Source organism: Lepisma saccharinum, chromosome 16 (genome assembly GCF_977018435.1).
Source record: "Lepisma saccharinum chromosome 16, izLepSacc3.1, whole genome shotgun sequence".
Lineage (NCBI taxonomy): Eukaryota > Metazoa > Arthropoda > Insecta > Zygentoma > Lepismatidae > Lepisma > Lepisma saccharinum.
This window is the reverse complement of record NC_139244.1, coordinates 64,595,107-64,612,695: the sequence shown is the minus strand read 5'-3', so window position 1 is coordinate 64,612,695 and position 17,589 is coordinate 64,595,107. Positions and strand designations below refer to the sequence as shown.

Below are 17,589 nucleotides of genomic sequence, written 5' to 3'. Positions count from 1 at the left end.
GAAGATCATAATCATGCATTTGCAAGTATCTCGCAAACAGTTTGTTTGTGATTCCATGTTTACTGAGATGTTTTTGCTTCTACTATCGTGTACTTTTCACCATTTCAGTCTGAGCTATCACTTCTGGTGCACCCTGTACATGTGTCATCCTGGCTGTACAGGCAGTATTAATTGGACATAGATTGCTCAAAGTAGGGTTGAAGGAAATGTAAAAAGAAAATTGAAAATTCTAAGTAAATGTAATTAAATTAAATTTATGGTACAGGTTATAGAGATGAGATACGGTCTAAACCAGAGATCGTCAAACTCCCTGAGCCACATGGATTAAAATTTTTATGATGATTGTGGTTCATAAAATTTAATGGAATAAAGGCAATAAAAATTACATCGCAATAAACTCATATTTCCAACATCTTTAACTTTAAAATATCTTACATTCTCACAGTTACTAGTTTCTGGTATCCAGACAAATGCTCAACCAAATAGGTCGATCGAGTTGATTTCTGTTACTTTGAGCTACCATTTAGTAGGTTTCTCCAGGGAACCAAAATTTATTTTGAAAGCTCTGCCAGTTACTGAAACACTGATAACCAAGATGGATAGATAGACATAAGAGTAACTTTTTTCAGCTTTACCCTAAAATTCATTATCATCAATTACAAGGTTGGTTGGTGTGAGATCAAAATGAATCTAGTGTAGTTTAGGTATTCATAATATTGTTTGTTGAAACTTTGCTTGCAATGGAGTCGTTGAGGGAGTTTGCAGCCTTAATTTTTGGCAAAATGTATTGCAAGGGGAAGATATTAAACAAAATCATCAAAGATCTTAGGATTACTATAACATTGAAAAAAGTTATTGCATTATATCTTAACTACTGTTATGTTCCCCCAATACATAAGCCAAACGAAACGTAAGATAAAATACTTGAAAATAGCAGAAAAAGAAGCTGTACAATACCTCATCTGCCCTCCACACATTCTTCGAACCATTAACGGTTGCTGCCATCTGTTGACAGTTCTGTAACTTCCAACCAAGAAGACTTGGGAGGTTCACGTGTTCTGAATTCCACTTGTTCCGACGGCTTTCCCTGCTTTCTCTCGGCTTCTACAGTGGAGCTTGAGTCTTAGACTAGAGCACCAGAAGAAGTTCGCACACCAGATGTGTGCTGGGTTTTTGCTGCATAATCTGGTGAGCTTCTCTTGCCAACAGTCGGGAGAAATTGGGAAACATTGTGAAGAATATATGAATGAAAAAAGCGGCTTCGTAAAATAAGTATATTGAAATGGAGTGTTTTATTGTGCAGAAAATAAAATAAATTGGAACTTTTTCATTTTCAGTTGGCAGTTTGTGTGCTTTGAGAACCCCTTTCAGGTGATGCGGTTGTTTATTTCCTTTAATGTGTGCATTTCTGCATATTTTATTCTGATATCCAGTATTGTGCTATCATCATTATAAAATGCAAATGATATATTGAGATGCGGAATGTCTTATTCAGTTTCTTAACCCACTATTCCTCTTTTGATGTCTCGTTTGTGCATTATTCAGTTTACCCCTTGTTATGTCCAAGATGCAAGCTTGCAGAAATAGCTCTTGTTGCCTCTGTTCTCAATATTGCACACGGATTGTACAAACAACTTTGAACTATTTTATTCCACCAGCATTCGCTTTCCCATGGTCTCCATACCAAGTTTCACCACAATCCGTTGCTTCGAACGGGCTCCAGATGGCTCTGCATAAGGCAACTTTAATTCTGGCCATTCTTCTTATAAACATCACCTATATTTAGGGCACGTGGTTAATATTTATATTGAATAAAATATGAAGATTTTGGTACAAAAGTATATAAAATGTCATTTTCATTTTAAAATGGTGAATATAACCCTATATTTTATTGTATAAACTACGGGTATTACACAAAATAGACATTTCACTTCTAATAGTACATTCAGAGTATTAAATATGTTCCTGAGTAAAGCAGTCAAATTTTGTTTCTCAAACATTTACAGCAGAATTAATCAATTTTATCTTATTTGCATAACTCACAGGATAATTTGTTTCAGGTGTCAGATGAAAAGGATCCAGTTGTGTTTGTTAGCATCCCTCGATCACCACCTCGTAGCTTTCTTCAACCAGGGTTGCCAGATACACTGGTCACAGTTACCAAGTCTGGCGTTCTTGGCATCCACTCCTGGCTTCCCCACGACCACCGCCACAGCAGCAAAGGCTTCAGTCTGGAGACAGATCCTACGCTCAACAACATCAAGTATGTTAAACCATAACATTCGATTAGTGAATACATAAGACATATTTGTATTTTTTTGAAATTTCAAATCATTGGAAGCCATTTTGAATTAAAATATAAACTGTAAGCTGATAACCAAACTTGTAATAAGTACTGCACAATACACTTCTTGCTACTTGTTTTAACTGATACTTCTCAGAGGAGGCAAGTTTTATCAAGTTTAGTCAAAATATATTTATGAGAGAATGAACAGTCAAACTCTTTGAAATTATACTGAACCCCAGCACCAAACTTTTTGAAAAAATATTTCTCTCATAACTCCATTGTGCAGATAGTAATGAAAGTACTCTCTCATTATGGCCTGGAATGGCAAACAAATATTCAGCACTTGAAATAGTTCCAAAAGTTTCATCCAAAGTAGTTTTTAGATCAATAACTTTGTTCTATTATCCTTTGCTTCACAATCAAAATATTGAATAAGAACTGAAAACACCTTGTTCCATCAGTATAAACCCCAAGGCAAGAAATTCCACCCAGGCAGTGAACAGTGGCCCCAAAACTTTGTTCACTTATGTTTCCATTTTAGTTCTAGCAGAAACTTTTATTTTCTTTTCGGGCAATGACTGGATCAAAGTAAATTTCACTGTTGAGTTTGAAAGTACAGTCCTTAGACTTGTAAATTGCATGATTTTTCATTGTTTAACTAAAACATGTATTTTCCTAATTAACATTAAGTGGTGCTCAAAAAGGCATTTATGATATTTTTCAAATTTCTTCCAGACGCCAGACATAACGTTAAAATGTAGGACATGTACAGGAGAAAATGGACGTCTGGTAACGCTAATTTTTATGCATTTCTTTTTCTGCAATAAAGTAAATAATTAGTTCTCCTACACTTGTTTAAAATGTTACTTTAAAATTATAGAACAGAAAACTTATTTTTTTCTTTGGCATGTTATAGTACATATTATTATTAGGAAGCTTGTGGCAGATCTGTGACTGTTATTTCTTGTAGATTATTTGTATATAGGCTTCATTATTTTGGTCCACTGTAAGTTTACTTTATTCTCTAAATATATGTAAATTTATTTTCAGAACAAGAAGAAAGTTGCCTGGAGTTTTTCACCCTAGCATTCCACTGAACAACCATCTTTTCGTGTTATCTCAAGATGCCAAATATCTGTACAGTGGTGGTCACTGGGACTGCAGCTTAAAAGTTCATAATCTTGTTAAGAATAAAATAGTTGCTTCTGTATCAAGGCATTTTGGTAAGTTTAGACACTGTTTAAGATTTTTTAGAATCGAATAAAGTTTAACCTTTCTCATATAGTCAAAGGCATTTTCTAGTCACTTTTGTAGTGTACAGAAATGAGTGCAAATTCTATATTTCTGAATTGCGGGTGTCAAAGTATCCTCATTTTATCATTTGTGCCTTTATGTGTGTGTATGAAAGATGGATTGAGGAATCAGTACTCTATTAACATTGGCTAATATTAGCATATCATTGTATTGGTTTATTGATCAAATTGCCAATACTTTTATGGATCTATCTATAATTACTGAGTGCACAGTTCTGCCATTTTCTTATACAGAGTGATTCAAAAGTTCCCAAACTCTGATTTTAATTTTTTTTTTTTTAATGAAAATTGGGAAGGACAATTGAATTTAAATACTTTTATAGTGTGACCCATAAAATTATTGAAATGTGTGCTTACATATAACCAGACAATATTTACAGAAGAAACTGGAAATGTCTTCCATTTCCTCAAATACACAAATTTGCGTGATGACACATGTTGGATGCTATTTTTTTTAATGTGTTGCTTGGGATGTCCCTCACAGCTTTAATTATGTTGTTCTACAGATCTTGTAGCATCCTTGGGCTGTTGTGGTACACTGTATTTTTTGTAGATATCCCCATAAATAAAAATCTGGAGGATGCAAATCTTGTGAGCGAGGTGGCCACAATTTTTACGAGATCAGTTGGCCTTGGAAGAACTCACAGAGCATCTCCATTGTCTCGTTTGAAGTGTGGCATTTTCACTGTCTTGTTGGAACCAACAATAACATTCCTCTTCTTTATTCATCACCACAAAATTATGGACAATGTCTGCATACACATTTGAATTAACACATTTGAATTGTGGGTCACACAATTCACCACCTTGAAATTGCACACCAAACCTCAACTTTTAGAGAGTGAAGTGAGACTTCATGTAATGTGTATGGATTTTCTGAATCCGAGATGTGAGAGTACTGACTGTTAACATACCCGTCCAAATGATATCAGGCTTCATCACATCACAAAATAAGCTTCCAACATAGCAACTCCCTGGTCTTGTGCAAGACTCATGGTGCACTGGATTTTACTTCTTGCCAACTCCCACGTGCAGCTATCCTGTGCTGCATGTTTCCAAGGTTACCCACTAGTTTTACAACAGTTAATTTTTAAAATGAGAGTTCGGGAACTTTTGAATCACACTGTGTTTGTTATGAATGTAAGTTACATGTATTTTGCGAGATACATTTTTGAATACATAGTCTACTTTCTCAAAGACAAAACTCATTGCAATTACCCGATTAAATAGAATAAAATAAAGATGAGGATGAATAATTCCTTCAGAGGGGGTGGGGGTTCATCCCAGGCATAGATGGAAAAGTAACTTGACGAATTTCCATAACACATCTTACAAGTGTTCAATGTGGGACCCTTTTGTGACACGGCACAGTTCCAGCTGATAGTCCATTTCTTCCCACACTGAGGATAGCACGTCTGGTGTAATTGACTCAACTGCTGCAACAATCCTGTGTCTCAGTACAGGTAAGTTGGCAGGTGTGCCTCCCCAGTGGAGGCACGTAGTGATTTAGATCCCACTTTAAACTGTAGGGGCAGTCCCAATTAGCGTATCTGTGTATAATGTGGACTTTAAAAAAAAAAAAAAATCAAGGTTGGCAGGTAGTGGTTTTCCCCAATTGTTGGATCAGTCATCATGGTCAGGATTGAGGGGTTATGGACATGATCTTTTACATAACCCCTCAATCCTGAACATGACGAATCTCGTTTATGCTGCAGTGTTTCCGTGGATTCTAATACTTCCAAATATGGGCATTATGTGTATTTACTTTTCTACTAAGATGAAATGTTGATTCATCACTGAAAATCACCTGACTAAAAAAAAGTCGTCACCTTTCTGATCCAGCATTTGTACACAGAAGTTGGTATGTGCCAGATGATCTGCAGGCTTTAGGGCCTGTAACAGCTGCAGGTGGTACAGTCTCAGCCACAGTCATTTTTTTTACATCAATGTGTAACCCCAAGGGTAAATGAACGACTTGAAGGTATGTGATCAACTCTGAAGAGAAATGTCGAGAATACCCACACAACAACATTTTTGCTGCAGATGTGTAGAGCAGACTTCATAGCTTTAACACACAACAGGAAAATAAGGCTGAATTTTGTCACCGACACTTATCCTTTTTTCACATGTTTTGAAATAAAATACTCATTCGAAATCTATAATAGACTAAATTTGGAGCCAGATATCCACTTGAAAGTTTCAAGTGCACAACCAGACATCAAGAAACTGTGTCAGATATTCAGGCACATTCTTTCCGCTAGAAACTCTCAGGATTTTCAATAAAAACCCAAAATTTGTGCTTGACAGTTTGTTTACAAACTTATTTTTGTTCTTTACTTTTTTTTAACAACTTTGGAAAAAATTATGATAATTAAAGTTTTTATATACTTCTTAGCATGCATGTGTTTCGCATTTTTATTCTTGTAACTAATCATAAAGACTGTAAATGTAGGAACACCCAATAAAATAATAAATGTAGGATTCTAATGTTCATTTGTTTATCATCATTGCACATACAGCCCGAATGCAATTTTGCTCTATAGCAGATGCACCCCTCCAACATATCAAAAACGTCCCATGAATGAGGCAGCCAAAAAATTCCGCAAAAACCAATATTTGGAAAAAACCTTTGTGGGGGGTACATTAGATTTTTACTTACGACTGAAGGGTACAATGAGAAAAAAGTTTGAGAACCACTGCTTTACACTTTCCACAGTGCTATGGTCTGCATTCTTACTTCTCAACTTGTCCACCATACATATTACCTAGGACTCCACACGAAAGTGGCTGTGACACATGCGGTTACTTGGTGCTCTTCCCCTTACACAGGCACCCCATCATCTGGAATGTTATTGTCGGATGAGTGGTCACATCCAAATCTTTGCTGATAGACCTGTTCCATTGTAATCACTGAACTACACCTCACAAATTCCAAGACACAAAAATCCTTAGGCTTGGGAGTTGCTGGGGTGACTTACATAATCATACAAGTACTTAAAACTTTGATATTCCTTTGCAGACACCCTGTGTTACATCTGATATATAGTTTGGATGCTACTTTAAATTAGTACATTAGTAACATAATAATGAATTATTTGTTGTTTTGTTTACCATGCCATATTTGTTAATATGCAGACACACATATGTTATATAGAGTTTGAATTATCTTCTTTATATCATGCTACAAAAAATGGTTTGTAGAATGTAATTATGATTTGCGCATAAAATATACAGTGTGTCCAACTTAAAAGTATAATAAAAGAAAAATTAATAACTTTTAAGTTTATTAAGATATTTCTGTACAGTTTTCTTCTATCTTTAGAGTAACTCTTTTTTTTTTTTTTTTTTTTTAATAATTTACATAACTAATACATCTCGATATGTGCATCATTAGTTGCATGACAGATGTCCAACCTATATTCAAAATCCGCGCATGTCTTGTACAGCATTACTGGCATCACATCCGGATTGCAGCACAAATGTGACGTCGTAGATCAGGAAGGTCACAATCTCGTGTTCAGTACAGTTGCGACTTTACAAAACTTCACAGAAAAAAATCAAGTGAAGTAATGTCCGTAGTAGTCTCATGTGTACTAAACACGAGTTCATAATCTTCCTGATCTATGACGTCGCATCAGAATGTGACGCCAGTAATGCTGTACAACATATGCAAGGAGCTTGAATATAGGTTGGACATCTGTTATGCAACTAATGATGCACATATCGAGATCTATGACGTATGTAAAAATACTTTTTGAGTTACTCTACTGTACTGAGTTACTGTACGGAAATATCTTAAAAAGTTATTAATTTTTATTTTATTATACTTTTAAGCCGGACACACTGTATATAGTTTTATAAAGTAATTGTAGTAAACAAGAATATTTTTCTATTTGTTCCAGATATAATTACATGCATTGCACTGGACCAGTGCAACACATTTCTTATAACTGGTTCAAGAGACACAACATGCATCATTTGGGACATTTCGCAGGCAGCAGGAAATGTTTCTCAGTCTGTGACACCAGCTTCTTTCCAAACCCTGTATGGGCATGATATGGCAGTCACGTGTGTTGGAATTATTACAGAATTAGATATGGCTGTATCTGGATCTTTGGTATGAGGTTTCATCTCTACTTCTAATATTTAGTTTTTATGTTTCGGCAAATATTACTATGTACTACAATTTCACCTCCAAGGAAATATTCATTATTTATTATTATTAATATTTATTATACCAGTATTTTTGTTTCTTTTTTGCTAGTGAAGTACAGTAAAAATGTGTGTATGTGTGTGTATATAATGTTGTTGAAAACTCTTTTACTGCCAGAAAGATACTGAAAGCAATAGAGATATTCCATTGTCAGGGGTGCGACACGCAGACGACATTTTTTATATTGAAGTAGCTATTCTACTGATAGTTAGCAACATTTATCTCACAGTTTCTGTGCAATGAAATATGAAACCCAACGCTGTTGATTAAACATAACTACACTTAAAATTCTTTCTCTGATTTGTAACTGTAAGTGAACAATTTTGTATCATGGGTGGGACAGAAGTAAAAGGATAAATTGATAAGGATAAATTAATTGTTTTTGGTGTCACGGGTGTGACACAATACAAAACACAAGTAAATCAAAAAGTTAAAATAATCTTAACAATATGTAAAATACTTTCTAACTTAATTATGTGCATGGTGTTCATAAAGTCCCGGTACCATTACAAAAAAACATAGCCCGGAAACTACATGCAATAGAACAATGCTGTTGATTGTAAAATGAGCTACAACTCTCCACGTTTATATGTCATACACCTCAATGTGCACCCCACTAGTTGCTCTCAGAACATCAAGGCGGTAATCCACTTCTGCCCATACATGCCCCACCATATCACCCGTAACAGCTAGGATACTCTCCGTTATTCTTCTTCGAAGTGTAGCAACATCTGGAACAGGAGTGCGGTAAACACAATCTTTGACATACCCCCAGAAGAAGAAATCAAAGGGTGTGATATCAGGAGAGCACGGTGGTCCATCATGGCCTATCCATCTGCCAGGGAAATGCCTATCCAGAAGACCCCGAACATCCTTGGACCAATGAGGGGGTGCCCCATCTTGTTGAATAATTATGGTTGGCTGGAATTCCTCCAACTGAGGAAGAAGGTATTGTTCAAGCATTTCGTAGTAGATAATGGTACTAGAACTTTATGAACACCCTGTATAATACATGATTCTCATGCAAATGAGAATTGTAGATTGTTGACTCACAAGATAGAATTAAGTTACAGCATTACATTTAATTTTAAAAATTGAGGTTCAGGGGCTCTTTCACATGGAATGCTCTGTAAGCCCTCAGAAAAATAGCATTTTCTATTATGTATGTAAGCAACACCACTATATAAATTTACAGTGCCACTGGCGTTAATTTTTTTCTGTCAGTTAAGATACTGAAAGCAATTAAAACTGTGGGAACAGTATATCATGCCAGCAGGAACACTGTCAGAGAAATTTCCATGGTGTTACCATTTTCCATCTAGATATCCATTAATTGTCATACACATGTAAGCAAGGGCGCCGACTTTCCAAAATTTCTGTGGGTGCATATCAATGGCGGTTAGATCTGTAATTATCAAGTATTGTATACTTTAAACAACTTACATGCACAATGATTGCAAGTGGCAATGATATTATCAACACGTTACTAAAAGAAAATACCACATTCATACAAATTAAAATGAAAAAATCTTCATAAATGCAAATAATTTAAATTGTATTGCAGAATGAACTATGCAAGGATTTTGTTGTGAACAGAAACTACATAATGACAGACTTTATCATGACATGTTAACTTTCAATATAAAACACATTCCTTCTTATGTCATTTGCACTTATGAATTTGTTTGCAATTTTGGCAATGTCAATATTTTTAGTCATTTCTTTATGAACATGCAAAATAGCCAAATCATTCAATCTTTTTTGGGTCATTGTTGACTGCAAAAACGTTTTCAATCATCTAAGTGCTGAAAATGACCAGTCAGAGGTACAAGAAGTAACAGGTATAGTTAAAATCACCCGTACCAACTTCACAAATTCTGTGAGCATTTCACGCATGGAACCACTGTTTTCTTTATTTAAAATATTTGTAATGCCTGACAAGTTGGCCACTTTTTCTTTGTTTGTTCTGCACACATCTAGAAACATGTCCCTGTGCAATGTTAGCTTGTCTTTATCAAAGTCTGTCCCATAGAACTGCAGAATTCGATCAGCACCAATTTGACCGATAGCAAAAGCTGCAAGTTGTGAAATAAGTTCCAAAACCTTTGTTTGAAATCTACGATTTAGCGAATCCACAGCCACATCAATTATTTCAAAAAATATTTGTCTGTACATTTCCTCCGGGGTTTGATACGTATGAGGATCACTACCTTCGTCGTAGCATTTTGGCATCTTCTTTTCTCTAGGCAAAACTGGTTCATCAATGTTCAATTCCTCCGCTTTCCTCATGGTTTCATTCCTCAACTCAAAATATATATCCCTTAGTGAAACTAAACTTGCAGACAAAGTTTTCACCAAAGTTTTGATTTCTTGGTATGAAAATGATTTAATCTGAAAAGAAGAATGAAGTTGTTCAATCCTGCCGAAAACTGAAATTAACATTTTCAGGAAAATAAGAAATCTGAATTGATGTAGGTTTGAAAAATATCCACTAGCCTTCCCACCGACTTCACTTTTTTCTTCTGACAGATCTCCCAAAAATTTCAAGAGAACGTCATAATTACTTTCCAACGATTGTAGTGATTTTACCCTCACACACCACCTTGTGGGACAGAATGGTTGCAAAGTCAGTCTGGGAATGTTTTTTACAACAACATCTTCATTGTCTTCTTGTAGTGATTGAAACACTGCTAGCCTCTTTGGTGGTTGTCTTTCAAATGATATTAATTCACGAAGAATCACCAGAAAGTCTCGCACATAACTGATATACATCGCTGGATAATAAAGAGACAATTTCATTCAATATATCGTGAGAAACCCACTTATATGTAGTTCGCTGCAGCCAAGATTTCAACTCAGGAGCATCTTCTGCTCTAAGCAACAGCAACTGATGAATATTTGATGCTTCATCGGTGTGACCGCGAATTGCTATTCCTTGCTGTCTTAAAAATTGGAGGGGCGTTATTATCTTTAAAATCGCCTTGCGTGCATTTTTCATACCTCCTAATTTATGTGTTGAGATAAGAGATGACACATTGGTTCCTTGTTTCGTAGTTGCCAGAGCAGTCACGGACGAACGATGAAGTGTACATTTTTCGTGAACCCTGAAACATTCAATTGCCTTTTGCCACTGGGAAAATCCATTTCGAACAAATGCACGAATCCCTGTCTGCAGAAGTACCATTTGCCGACGGAAGCACTATACTGGAATCAAAAGCATTTTTACACACACTACAGAACACTTTGTCCAATTCTTTGTCGTAATAAATCCAAGGAAATGTCTTTTTCCATCCTTCATGGTATGACCTGCCTGATGATTTCTTGACACTTGTTGCTAATGTACTACAGGAACTGGCAGAAGACACATTCTCGGGTTCCTTATTTTTTGACTGAACATGCTTTTCACTATGTTCAGTGTAAGTAAATTGCGAAAATTTTTGCCCAGCGAAGAGCTTTTGCTCCACACATCCGGTCAGTAGACCCTCTTCTTTGTACTAACTATTAACACGGTAACACCCCTTTTTTCTGAAAATGAGAACTTCCCAGTCTACAATCTAAGCTCCCGCATTCTTCCAAGCCATTGTCTTTCTTGTCTTTTGGAGAACAAAACGATAACAATCCAGATTACATGAAAACAACTTCACTGAAATCGTAAAGCACACCGCTCTTATCTGATTGAAACAAACAAAAGAAGAAAAATCAACTATTGAGGTAGTCGGTCACAATCGGCTTCCTTGTGTTTCGGTTTATTCTTTATTAGTGCTCAATATTGGCAAGTAGTTATTTTAAAACAATTGTTGACGAATGGAGTGGGCCTATTGTAGTGTGTCACTTGAACGGAAACATCAAAGCAAGCCGAAAAGACTGGATTCTATTCACAATATAATATACTTCCATTGTTATTGTGGGGACTGCCTTTGACTTGGCCAGAGACAGGCAAGGAAGGGGGGAATGTGTTGCTTGGTTGCCTTTGCACAAACACATTTGAAACTATTATGTTTTAGAGGTTAGAAATTTTAACTTCCATCTCAATGTTTTAATTGCTTATTATTTTTTGATAATGGCAAGTGAGAAATATTTATTTTATTTTGTTTTTATCAAACAAGCCCCGGAGCACCCACATAGTAAGTTGCATTAATGAAGACTTTGTAGGTTGTGTAGGAAGGAATCACTTTCCAGAAGTGTGTTTGCTGAGATAGTCAATTGGTCTGTCCATGTCATGCTCCAAGCAAAAAGCATGGTGGCAGTCAACATAGCGTAACTCATGCTAGGAGTGGAGAAAGCAATTGAATAAGAGAACAAGGAACAAAGGCATGTCGATTTAGTGCAAAAAAAACTGTAAAGAAACAAACCAGTTTAATACCAATCTTTTTTCAGTAGGAATCCAAAGACAAACTAAATATAAAAACAATATATATTTTGCATTTAAATATCTGCATCAATGTTTTTCTTATTATTTATTGCCTTACATAATTTTGTTCTATAATGAAAACATCATCTCATCATCAATGAAGAATGTGAGATGGGGATGGTGGAGACCGTATAATAATCTTAAGGAATGTGCTCCCACATTTACTTGTAGGATGATGAATTATTGATGTACTGTAAATTAATTGGTCACTAATTGCTCAGTAGTGTCAGAATTTGGTCAGTGTTTTTGTTATTTTGGTCAGTTGTATCAGCAATTTTGGGCACTTGACTAGTTTCATCCCCTGAGAATGTAAGAGAAAGTTCTGTATTTGACACCATTCACAGAGTACATTATTTGATTTTCTTTAGAAGAATAATTGTTTTTATTATTATTTATCACATCCTAAATTAATTTCAGGATGGTACAGTCAATGTATATACAATTCAAGAAGGCCAGTACATCCGAACTCTAATACCAGACACAAACACTAGCCCAGATGCAGAAATAACATTTCTTTCTCTGTCATCACAAGGTCATGTAGCATTTGCAGCAAATAACAGGGTAGGTGTAAGGTTTTCTTATATCATATATTAGTTAATATTTCATAAAGTTATATTATTTCATGCAAGACTAATTTCAAGCCCAACATTGATGCATGACATTCCTCGTACCCTTTGTTAAACCTTTGCTGACCTAGAAAGTCCTGTTTAAATAATAATAATTGGTTGCGAGCCTTTACAAATCACAGAAATGTGGAAAGTTATTGTGGCTCAATAATTTGCTTGGCTTTGGATTTAGTCAATTTCTATGGATTCTATATTGTAGGTGCATTGAGAAGGTGGATCATTGCCATTAATTTTATGCATGTGAATTTATTATTTTTTCTAACATATATTTTTAAAGATATTTCAAGACTTTAGGGGAGATTTCATATTGAAGTATTAAGCAACATTCAATGGGAATGAGCCAATCAGCAACAACATTTTGCACTGTAGCACCATGACTGAGTTCATCTGGTGAAATCCTCAAGCACTTATTGCTTTGTTGTGAATTCTCCTTTATAAGTATGTTTCCAAATTGAGGGCTTGTTGTAGACCAGATGGGCTGCTGTAATTATTTTTTAAAAAATAGTTTTCAATATAGTATATAATGTGAATACTTCACAATTATATCTAGCTCTAAGATTATCTCATGCTTTACAAGATTACGGTGTTGCTTTAAATAAGCATATAATATGTGTTTTCCTCATGTATTTGGAAATGCTTTTGTATGTAACAATAGGTCATTACTACATTCACGAACCCTTGATATAACTCTCTTGAAAGTGTGTGGGTGTGAAAAGTACTTTTATTCAGACTGAGCACAAATCATTCTGATCTGATATTGATATCACAAGAAAACAAGAAGGAAATGTATGCATTGTAACAAATTAAGAATAGTTATAAATGTTAATGTGTAAATAATGCTTCATGTAAAACTATAAATTCAAGCATAGATAATCTGAACATGAAGATCAATGCTATTTAATAATTCATTATATGAAATACACTTTTGGGACACAAAATTGATGAAGAATTTCTGAACAATTTGTAAGATAATTTTTACTCCTCAAAAGTGCTGATGAATATATCTCACAGAATGCCTACACCCTGATAGAGTAACAGCTGGCATCAGTGATAAAATTCAGACTAAATCTTTTAGATACCAATCACTATATGTATTGTTGAGCCCTATTTACTGTTATTCAAGTATGTGAGTGACTTGTGTCACATTGTTAATTGAGAAATAATCGAAAGGAAATAGTTTTTCTGTGAATATATAATTAGTATCATGTGTTACATCTAATTCTTTCCTTCATTTATTTGAATAGGAGACACATTCACTGCATGTATATTCAGTTAATGGTAGAAATTATGGATCTGCAATTGTTAGTGGTCGTGTAACAGGCTTAGTAGTTGTTGGAGACTGCATTTTTATTTGTGATGATGCAGGCGAATTGTCTGCAAGAACTTTGCTCAGGTAAGAACTATTTTTATAATTCACCTTGTACCATGTTTATGTATTAGCCATTTAAGTCAACAAAGCTTGATTTTATTGCATGAAGGACGAAAGTCAATTTGTTTGTTAGAGTCTGTGTTGAGTGATCATATTCAAAACTAGTTACTGTCAAGATCATTAGCATTATGATACATATCTAACTCACTCAGTTTTATATTCCATGATAGATTATTTTTATCATTTACTCATAATGGCAAATTATCATTTCATATATTTATTTATACGTATACAGGGTTGGGCAACTAAACCTGACAGTTTTTAATTACAAATAAAAACAAAACTATCATGCAATGAAGTCAATTTAATACATGCTGTACTACAACTCAAAGCATTTTAGAAAAAATAGCATGGGTGTCAGTTTCATGCAATTTCTTGACAAGGCCAGTTCATTTTTGAATAGCGCACCTGTGAGGCAAGGCTTTTGCTTTTGTTGTTGAGACATTTTTCATAATGAATGTGTGGTGGCAATGCAGCATGCCTTTCGTCGGCACTTTAACATTCACCGTAATCTGCATATTCCCAGTCGGAATACCATTTTACTGTGGATAAGGAACTTCAAGAAGACGGCATCAGCAATGAAAAGAACAGCTTGAGAAGGTCGAACGAGTTAGGGTCTCTGTTTTGAAGAGTCATTCAAAACATGAACTGTCCTTGACAAGAAACTGCATGAAATTGCCTCTCATGCTATTTTTCTAAAATGCTTTGGAACAGCTAAAAAGTCTTGACACTGCAGAACATACATACAATAATTTAAATGTAATACAAATTGGATAAGGAGGTAGTGCGTGAACAATACAAAATAAATAAAAAGTATGTTTATATTTGGTACATATTGAATTTAGATGTGTGTTGTTAAGGATTTGACAGTTAACATGTGCTTTCAAATGCTAAAAGTTGTCCAAAATGGATGGAAAACATCCAAGTGGCAGTAGGCATGACCCTAAAGAATGTCATTCATACATCATGAAAAGATAAGAATGAAAAAATAACTTTGGTTTGACAGCGACATTTAATAAGGAACTGATATGAAGTTTTAACCAATAACGATAAAGTATCAGTTTATGTTTTTGGGAAAGAAAGATGTGGTAGCAATTTAATATACTAATGGAGTATTCACTAATCTGGGAGACTGCTTTCATATCCTTGAAGGTTTCCTGGCAGCGAAAAATGAGTTTTTCTCGGTTAATAAGCCAGGTGATTTCCGGATAGGCTTCCGAGCTTCAGTCGCTGAAGATGAGAGTGACGTTAGCTTTTGAAAGCTTCAGGTTTTTATGTTGTTTTATTAATGTTGGTGGCCACTGCTACCAACCTCTCAGGAACTTGTTGTAATGTTGCTTGGCGAGTTTCTGTTGTTAGTTTTACAGAAAGCCACCAGATGAGCCATTATTGATTGCTCATCCACGGTGTTGTTTGTTGTTCCTTATTTGATTGATTTGATTTATTTTACTTCGCTCTTCTGCCACTTTTGGTTGATTATAGAGAGGAGGATGAGTGATGATATGATGAAATTGATGACGGGACACTCACAAAGAACACCAATACTCAGATCAGGTTTCGAACCTGGAATCCTTGGCATTGTAGCATGCTACGACAATAACCACTTGCAGATAAGCAAGTCCTTCAATTCAGTATATTAATGAAGTATCATTAAAGATTTGCCATATATTTTACAAACCATATATAAAATGAAAAATACTATATTAGGTAATATCAGTGAGCCACGGTAGCTCAGTTGTTAGGATGTCTGACTACCATGCGAGAGACCCGGGTTTGATAAGTGGCATTTTTTCCACCTGTTCAAGTGGCTCTGGTGCCCACCCAACATCATATAAAGTGGGTACCTGGAGGAAACTCTGGGGGGTAAAGGCGGCCACGTGTGTGGTGCTATTCACATCACCCCCACCTTTAGTGTGGTGTCCTAACTTCACACCCCCTATACGCCTTCATGGTGTGGTGGAAAGCACAGTAGAGCACTTTTACATTTAATATCAATGAACAAAATTAGACAGATTAAATGGTGGTGCCTTAGAAAATGAAAAAATAACAACAGAAACATAATTTACAACAAACTGCGGTGTTTTATTTTTATTTTGGTATTTCATAAAAACAATAACATAATTACAAGTTCACTTGCCACCACCCCCTCCACTTTTAACCAAATTTGCAGCATTTGTTCCCTCAAGTCCTATAAGCATGCATGTTTTTTGAGAAAACGCTAATCATTTCCAAATTTGAAAACTTCACATTTTTGGTTACATGCTTTATCAATTATCTGTGCTATACAAACCTTGTAAAACAATTGTTTTGTAGTTCTTAAACTCATGGACATTTTTCCAGGCTGAAAAATCTAAAGTTTCAAAATTTTTAAAAGTTTATTACTTTTCAAAATTTGCAACCTTTTTCAGAAAGCTCTATCGTCGATTTGTTCCATTTTTAAAGATATTTTCTACCTAGATATATTCTTAATACAATGGCAGTGTGTTGTGAATGTGATGTTCATATTAAGAGAGAAAGTAATTTTAGAAAGTATTCCTCCACAAAGGACTGTACCACTGTCCACCATGTATCAGAATGGATAATTTGTTTTTGCAAATTTTAAAGTTATATAGGACTTAACAAGTTGCATTAATTATAAAAAATATTTTTACAATTATACTATTATGTTTCACATAGAAAATTTTGGACTTCTAATTTGTAGCTGGGATACAATGAGCTTCCCAAAATATAACAGAAACCAACATTTTCACTTTTTAGCAATTCTTTTACGGTAACATTATCGTATGAGGGAAACGGATTCCTTCAAATTTCCTTCAAATTTACAGGAGAAGTACTTACGGATATGATTTTCTTTAGCATTGTGGAAGTTCCTGAATGTAGATTTGATCCATTTTAATGTGAATGCGTGTTGTTTTCTGCGAAAATCTCTGTCCGACACCCTGTTTCTGTTCCCGCCATTTGCTTTCTGCACGAGAGTGCAATGTTCCGTGTGTTAAGATGATGCAACCCCGTAGCCAGTGTTTCAGCCTCGCCGTGTTTTCACTAGAACATGACGTGTCTAGTATTTTTTTTTTTTTTAACTATGCTTGCCTAACCTAACTTAACCTAACCTAACCTTACGGAAAATGGTTTTTGGGGCTAACGTGAATGGTTTTTGGGGCTAACGTGAATGGTTTTTGGGGCTAGCATGAATGGTTTTTGGGGCTAACGTCAATGGTTTGTGGGGCTAACGTCAATGGTTTGTGAGGCTAACGTCAATGGTTTGCGACGTATTAGCATAATTTCAAATCCGGGCACGAAAGTAGATATT

At 35.2% G+C, this 17,589-nt stretch overlaps 1 protein-coding gene across 4 annotated transcripts in view; it reads left to right on the top strand.

The window, feature by feature from the left end:
* Positions 1-17,589, top strand: part of LOC146000511 (neurobeachin-like protein 1) — a 723,922-nt gene that overhangs the window by 702,897 nt on the left and 3,436 nt on the right. For all 4 annotated transcript variants that reach the window (XM_083138250.1, XM_083138253.1, XM_083138251.1 and 1 more), the window contains 5 exons: positions 2,061-2,263; positions 3,338-3,510; positions 7,503-7,717; positions 12,642-12,785; positions 14,095-14,243. In XM_083138250.1, coding sequence (XP_082994376.1) covers positions 2,061-2,263; positions 3,338-3,510; positions 7,503-7,717; positions 12,642-12,785; positions 14,095-14,243 — 884 coding nt within the window. The remainder of the gene's footprint in view (positions 1-2,060; positions 2,264-3,337; positions 3,511-7,502; positions 7,718-12,641; positions 12,786-14,094; positions 14,244-17,589) is intronic.